The 8220-nt window shown below is 41.8% G+C and overlaps 1 protein-coding gene across 1 annotated transcript; it reads left to right on the top strand.

Annotated features, from left to right (window-relative positions):
- Positions 1–5389: 5389 nt before the first annotated feature.
- OR52M1 (olfactory receptor family 52 subfamily M member 1) lies at positions 5390–6322 on the top strand. The gene is given in 4 exon segments (XM_055282728.1): positions 5390–5729; positions 5732–5809; positions 5812–6237; positions 6240–6322. Coding segments are annotated over 4 exon segments (927 nt in total).
- The last annotated feature ends 1898 nt before the right edge of the window (positions 6323–8220 follow it).

The following is an 8220-nucleotide window of genomic DNA, read 5'->3' as shown; positions in this document are numbered from 1 at the left end:
TCTCATTTTGGGGCCACGGCGCCCTCTCTTGGACAGCGTTAGAATGGGGACAGCATTAGAATGTCAATGTTTGCTTCTGATTCAGATCTGTTTCCAAGGTTGAATACGTATCTCTTTCTGTTTAAGATATTTTCCTATAGCAAAAGTTAATACTTTTTTCCTGCACATCTGAGGCATATCTCCCTAAGTTGGAAGAATGAGGTTTTGAAAGTTTTTGCATCAAATTAAGGGATGAAGCCTTACTGTAACCTTAAGGATAATTCAACAAGTACATTGGTTTATTGGATACTTTTAGTTTTTAAATGTTGTACAAGGCATCCAGATACAGAATAGACTGAGATACTAAGTTTATCAAAGCAGAGTTTATCCACTGGAGGTGGTGAATGCTGGATGTGAATCTGGATATGAATTTCAAAATCTAGATATGAATCTGTATAGACTGATAGTCCTACTTTTTTACTTGGCTAAGGGTACAGCACACATGCAGGATAGAAGGATCCTGTATATTTTGGCCACCACCAGCAATTTCACACAGAATAAAATGTAAGCTTGGGGAGCAGGTTGCAAGCTTCTGGAAGTTCCCAGCTTCTCCCAAGTTTCTATAGAGTTAGAATCCTCTGAAAGGAGAGTGGAAGTGAAAATGAGATCCTTCCCATAATGATTCTACTGCATTAGCCCCCTTCCCTGACTATATTAGCTCCTAGCCTGAAAGAGAAGGTCAGGTTGTATCTCCCAGGCTTAGAGCTAGCCCTTTCTGAAGACACAGGGACAGCAGTAATAGTGATAATACTGTTTAAGCATTTGTCATGTTTGTCTTACTAGGCCCTTCATATACAGTATCCAAAAGTAATCTGAAGAGATTGTTCAATTTATGCTTGAAGAACTGGAAATGATGTAACTTGCTTGAGGTCACATAGTGAGTATGTAACCAGGCTGGCTTTGCAAACTCAAGCCTTTGAAGCTTCAGAGGCCATGCCTTGTCACACATCCTGAAGTGTGACGCTTCAACCCATGAACATCCCATTGGAACACTTGAAGAAAAAAACGGCTTCTTCAGTTTTTCACTGAGAAAAGGGATGTTAGAGAAGGTTTCATTCAAAAAGATGCAAAGGAGATCTACCATTCCACCCACAAGGTAGAGTCTTTCCACAATATAAACTGGAGTGGGGGAAAAATCTCTTCAATATCTAATTTTGAAGAGTTGCTATTCAGTTGTCTTAAATAATTTAGGACCCTACCATCACTCCCTAATACTGTAAAGAGATTAGACTTTAGACAGATAGGGGATTGGAGTTCCGCCTGAGCCCCAGGAAACTCATCCCCATCCTGGGAAGGTCTTTGATTTCTACTTGGGGTCCCTAGAATAGCTGCAGATACCAGGAAGGCCAGATGCAAGAAACAAGAGGACTTGGATACAAGGGATTATGACTCAGTTAATGGGTCTGTTCCTTCCCTCTGGACCAACCCTGGCATGCCAGAAACAGCTGTACTTAAGTTTAGATTCTGTGCTCATCCTTCTGGGACAAAGCCTGCTATTAACTTTCTGTACTGAGGAAAGTGGGGAGGGCTCAGATCCCAGATGGAATTCCCTAGACATCTGAGCAGAATGCTTATAAGTGCAAGGTCTCTGAGGCATTTGTAGAGCCCCAGGCTCTTACTGACATGACCCAGCCCAGGTAAGAACATCTTACAAAGAATGATACAGAAAGAGAATAGGGGTCATAGGGAGGAGTTCCCAGCTTATAAGGATGAATAGACCTTGGGCAGTCAACTTAGTTCATACTCCTATAAGTCTAAGGCAAGACTCAGGAAAGGGATTCTCTGGGAAGGGGATTTAGAATGGGTAGAGTTCCCACAGAGCCACAAACAAGGAGTCTCATGAAGACTCTAATTCACTAATGACAATACAAGACCTTTTAATATGTCACCATGTTCTTTAAATAGACAAAATATTTTATTCTTATTCAACAGAGCCAGATACTATGCTAGCACATGACTTCTAGTAAGACAGGCAAGATCACCACCCTTTTAGAACTTATCTTGTTTGGGGAAAGATACATCAGAAGACAATTCAGAGAACTATCCAGACAATACAGAACTAGGGCATGGAACCAAGAATCAAGGCAAGGTTCACTAAAGTGGATATCTAAGCTATGGCAAGGTGAACATGTAAGGATTTACTAGGTGAGGGAGGAAGGAAGAATGTCATTTCAATATCAGGAAAGAACATGTATTATTCTCAGAAGCAAAAGGACATGTTGCAGTTGGGAAACAAAAATGCAGTCTCATGGAAGGTAGTAAGCAGGGTGAGGAATGGTAAGAGCCATGGCAGGTTATGGTGGATGTGTTTGGATGGATCACTCAGATGAGAGGTTGCTTTGCAGAATGCTTATGCTCATACCATCCCTGCACAGAAGCTGCAGTAGAATACTGTATTTAAGGTATAAGAACTGCTCCTGACAAATGAGGTATGAATTAAAGAGCTACTCTCAGTGTTACGATCTTAGGGGAAAAGACAGGGGTCAAAAACTTATCCCAAGAGTCGGTCCTCCCCATGTAGCAGCTGAAGTGTATATCTCTAGTCAAGGATATGCTTTTCAGTTTCACAACATGTTCCCAGAAATGAATAGGAAGAGATGAAATGGAGGTATCCATCAAGAAACAGCCCTGTATGTTGTCAGGTATGAGGAAGGAAAGCGAGGGAAGATAAATTCTACCTTCTCCAGAGTTTCAGGTTAGTCCAGAGGGGACATCCGACATGGCTGGAACAAGGTCTGTGATAACCAGAGGCCTATTGGATTTCATGAAAAGTCACTTCCTCTGTGTCCACAATTAACCAAGCAATTCAGATCACAGATGAGACCAATTCACACTTGGTCTCATCTGTGATTTGTGTCTGTAAGTTCCTCCTATAACATGATCTCTGCACAAATCTAGAAGAGAGCCATTTGCCAGGGAAGAAGTGAAGGGATTCAAATTGCATTAGAAGGAAAGATGGACCCTGAAACAGCTTTCTCACTAATATAGGAGGGGTAATAGCTGTACTTAGGAATCATGGCAACAAAAAAGTCCACTTGGTTGAGTGCTGCTAATTTTTCCATTCAAGAACTCTATATTTCTGGAGTAGAACAAAACTTTTCCACATTACAGCTTTGTTTAGTAGGACATATTCAAGCTATAAAAGCCATTTGATTAGACATACAGGTAAAATAGAAAAGCCCCCCTTTATTGTAAATCTAAATATCAGAGGAAAGATTATCTAGCCCCTGATTGTCATGAGTTTATAGCTCTTTTGCCTTTAGGATTAGTTCTGTGACTTGTCAACTTTCAGATTCTGTGTCCTACTGAGGAAGCAATCTTCTTGTCAAGAGATAATACTGGGTAAAGATTATATACTGTTGGGATCTGGTCTGATATATTCATGAAATAACAAGTGGCATAGTCAAAGCAGCAGTTGAAGGGACTATCTGCAGAGGCATGAGAAGAGTTAAGGAACTTGACAAGTGATGGGGAGGCACCGGGATTAACAGTAAGCAGCACAACTTAGCCTAGAACTGACTGGGTAAAGCAGGGCATGGTTACCAGAATACAGGAAGGGTCACTTCAGGAGCTGGGGCCTTTGGTAGAAGACCAAGACACTGCCAAACATAGCTGGTAGGAAGGGAACTAGAGAGTAGGTCTCTAATCTCTGGTTTTACCCTCATATCTCCTGTTGGTGCCTCACATTGACTGAGCCCACCTGGAAAATAGAGGACAAGGGAATCTAGGTGATACAGCCCATGAGTAAAATATAGCATCTGAGACATAGAACAGGGATCTATGCAAATGGAGGGTGCAAATGAAGAACAACCAGAATATAGGTTAAGGAAGCCAAGCCACCTCCTTCCAACTAGATCCATCACTCCATTCTACCCTGATGACTTCACAGGCCAGTTCCTGTGTACTCCCTTTCCTTCCCAGCCCCAATGACTCAGCCTTTTTATCTTCCCTATTTGCAGTTATTGCCAACATTATGTCCACTTGTCATAATCTTTGAGAATCTTAAGGTGATCCCAGCTTATGGAGAGGTTTTATGGGATAATGTCAGACTTACAGCCGTCACCCTCGCAAGCACCACAGCTTCCTGGAGATAGATATTCCAGAGTCTTTTGAAGTTTGAACATTCTTGGCTATGCATGTTAGTCTCAACAGAATAAAGAGCTAATGCTTAGTGTTACTGTCAGACCCTGCATTTTCATTTAGTCATGACAACTTCTCTAGGCCATGGCTTTAAGTTTGTTGCAAAGTGTGGTTAGTTGTATTTCACTAATGGGATAAAGCCGTTCGCCTAAGCTCTCACTGCCAAGATCTGAAGACAGATCTAGAAAAGTCCTAAGCCCAGATTGCTGACTATTCTGTAGTCAACCTAACTAGGCTTAAGATGTAGAGTATGAAACTTCTTACGCGCTCCTCACCTTCTTTCACATTCCTCTGATATATAAGGAACACATTCTGGTATGATCTTTTAGAGAAAGATTAAAAAAAATCAGAGACAACACATTGTTTTCATGTATTTGCTTTAAATTGACATCTTTTTAGTGAGTTGCTCTGGACTCTAAGTAAGGGTATTTCACGGCTAAACATTTGTCTTAGGCTTCATGCCACTCTACACTGAATGTCTTCTTCCTCCCTGCTGATAACCCTCTCTGTTTCTGGAGCCTTATCTTCATATTCCGTCTTCATGAAGGGAGGAGACCCTTGCCAGGCTTTGCCTTTGGGCATCAAATACACATAAACTGAGCTTTGGTCAGCTTTCATCTTTCAGAAATCACTTTGTTTCCACCGTCTGGAAGGTCTCATCTTTACCATCCCAAGTCTCTGCCTTGTGACTTTGGCCTGCAAATTAGACATTTCAGCTCATCCAGTAGTCAATTCTTGTCCCAGGCTTAAGCTTTCATTTACCATGGAGCCTAGATAGTCCCAGGTGTCTCTGACCCTCTGACACTTTAGTGCATCTCCTTTTCTTTCAAGGAGCTGTATACTCTAGAGCCTTCCAACATGATCTCAAGCACCACCTCATAGCCTACCTGCAGTGGTAAATGACCACACAGTTATTTGCTTTAGGTCAATTCATTCACCAATGCAAGAATATCATTCCTTGAAGGTCATACTGCAAAAAGATATATTTCATTCAAATGAGTGTTTGGCTTGTGCTTTGTAAGATTTTGTGAACATTTTAGTATAATGTGACACTGACATTCTAGAATTTCTTCTAAAGATGACTTATCTAACATCTAGTCAGTGACCCTATTATTATAGGAACTTAGAGTAAAATATTATCTTTTATTTCCAGGAAAAACATCCTGCTGCATTTGGTGGGACAAGTGAGAAGGTTCACATATGAATAGCCATGTTCACTTTTCATAATGTCTGCTCGGTACCCAGCTCCTTCCGGCTCATTGGCATCCCAGAGCTGCACATCTGGCTCTCCATCCCCTTTGGCTCCATGTACCTGGTGGCTGTGGTGGGGAATGTGACCATCCTGGCTGTGGTAAGGGTAGAACACAGCCTGCACCAGCCCATGTACTTTTTCTTGTGCATGTTGGCTGCCATTGACCTGGTTCTGTCTACTTCCACTATGCCCAAACTTCTGGGAATCTTCTGGTTTGGTACTGGTGACATTGGCCTGGATGCCTGCTTGGGCCAAATGTTCCTTATCCACTGCTTTGCCACTGTTGAGTCAGGCATCTTCCCGTGGCTTTTGATCACTATGTGGCCATCTGCAACCCACTACGTCATAGCATGGTGCTCACTCATACAGTGGTGGGTCGTTGGGACTTGTTTCTCTCCTCCGGGGTGTTCTCCACATTGGACCTCTGCCTCTGATGATCCGCCTGTGGCTGCCCCTTTATAAAACCCATGTTATCTCCCACTCCTACTGTGAGCACATGGCTGTAGTTGCCTTGACATGTGGCGACAGCAGGATCAATAATGTCTATGGACTGAACATTGGCTTTCTGGTATTGATCCTAGACACACTGGCTATTGCTGCATCCTACGTGATGATTTGCAGGGCCGTGATGGGGCTAGCTACTCCTGAGGCCAGGCTTAAAACCCTGGGGACATGCACTTCTCACATCTGCACCATCCTGATCTTTTATGTTCCCATTGCTGTTTCTTCCCTGATTCACCGATTTGGTCACTGTGTGCCTCCTCCAGTCCACACTCTGCTGGCCAACATCTATCTCCTCATTCCTCCAATCCTATAGTCTATGCTGTTCACACCAAGCAGATCTGAAAGAGGCTTCTCCAAATCCCGAGGATAGAAATGAAGATTAGATGATTACTATTTTCTTCTATCTCAAATAAGCTCATGGAGAAGTTCGTGGAGAAGGTGTTTAAATATGGTAGGCTGCTTCCCATTAGGAACTTTACAAGCAGTTTGAGGTATTAGGCACTGTGGTCTCCAACTTTTGTAGTTCCAAAGGAATTCTAAGAAAGTATACAACTCTAAGTCCTAAAAGGTGGAAAATATAAAACTTACAACTAAAGGATATTTGAGCTGCAAAGAAGGTAAACCAACCATGATAGTGACAAGCTGCTAATATTTAGCATTGTGTCATGTAATTCTTGAAAATGTCCTGACATGAGGTATGAGGAAATAGGACAGAACACCCTTGCTTTATGAACTACATACAGTTACTTAAGCTGCCTAGCTCCACGTTTGGTTGGAGTTTGTAATACATTGTAAAGTTATGTATTAATACTTTCTATTCTTTGTTTTCTGTATATCCTTTAAAAGGTAAATTCTAGAAACTAAGTCATTTAATTGAAATTTCCTTAGCTGCAAGATGACACTTCCTGAGTTAAGCCTCTCGTAATTGAGATGCTGTTCAAACTGCCTGTAATAATGTGTACTAGAAGACTCACTTGTATGTGCCCAGAAGATTTGGGGATACTTATGAAACAGAATGTGGCCTGAAAAAAAATTGTCAGGTCAATGAAGGAAAATGAGACAAGGTTACCATGTCTCAACATTGCCTTTGTTGTATTCTCTGCAGGCTTGACGCATATGAGGACTCTGTGGAAATAAGACTTCCCTTTCCCACAGAAACACTCCCCAAACCCTAATCCATCTGTAGGATTCCTGCCGATAGTGTGCTACATCCTTAAAATGAATCAGCATCAAGTTGCGAGTTATATAGTTTATAGAGACACTGACTTTGTCCTCCAGATTGTTAGCTCAATGACTAGAACATAGTTAATATGGATAAAGCATTTAGTTACTATTGACAGAATTACTGACATAGTCTTCCCAACCACACTGTAAGGTAAGAATTACTCCATTTTGCAAATGAAGAAATTGAGGTTCCCAGAAGTGATAGAATTGCCCAAGGTCACTCAGAGAGCAACAGTGAAACCAGGAATTCAGCCAAGTTTGTTTTTAAAGCTCAAAGGCTTCCAGCCTCTCTGATCCACGTTTTCCTTAACTGAGGAAGGGTGCTGAAAGGTCTTTCCTGGAGGTCTGAGTTGTCACGCACTTAGACGTTAGCTACACCCATTATTTCTAAAGTCAGAAGTGTACAGATCAAAAAGCAGTCTCTTTTACAGTGCTGTTTCCAGAGGAAGGACAAAATGTAAATCTAGGTCTGCTCACTAATTCTACAACTCCATAAAGTCATGAAAATGTTGAATACACTAGGCTTTAGGTAAAAACCAAACTGACCGAAGGAGTAGTCAAGTGCAAAGGAAACAGCACCGCATGAAACCAGAGCAACTGTTTTCTAGTTTCTCTTTGGCTAGTCCAGAGAATGGAAACCACTCTGCTAGTGGGACATCTGGGATGTGTGATCATTTTGGGATCCAATTACATGCATCTCTAACTTCCATCCTGTCACACCATAATGAGTAGCTTTCCCTAAACTTTCATCCGAGTTTAGAGGAATTGAGTGTTCTTCCTATGAATGGAAAAGCAATCATAAGATAAGTCTTCTGCTTTACCTATCCCACCATGGTTGGGAACCAGAGGAAGACTTTTGGAATCAGTGCAAAGTTGTGCTCACCAGCTCTCTGTGGAGCAGGGGTGAAAGGGCAAAACACAATGATCCAGAATTACCTCTGATGTGATTCTAAAATGTCATCTAATAAGGTTAACCTCAGGAGAGATATAGAAACCTCGCTGTTCTCCCACAGCACATTTTTCTGGAGGAAAGTATACTGGAAGAAATTAGATATGAGTTG

Source organism: Symphalangus syndactylus, chromosome 6 (assembly GCF_028878055.3).
Source record: "Symphalangus syndactylus isolate Jambi chromosome 6, NHGRI_mSymSyn1-v2.1_pri, whole genome shotgun sequence".
Lineage (NCBI taxonomy): Eukaryota > Metazoa > Chordata > Mammalia > Primates > Hylobatidae > Symphalangus > Symphalangus syndactylus.
This window is presented reverse-complemented; position numbering and strand designations above follow the sequence as displayed.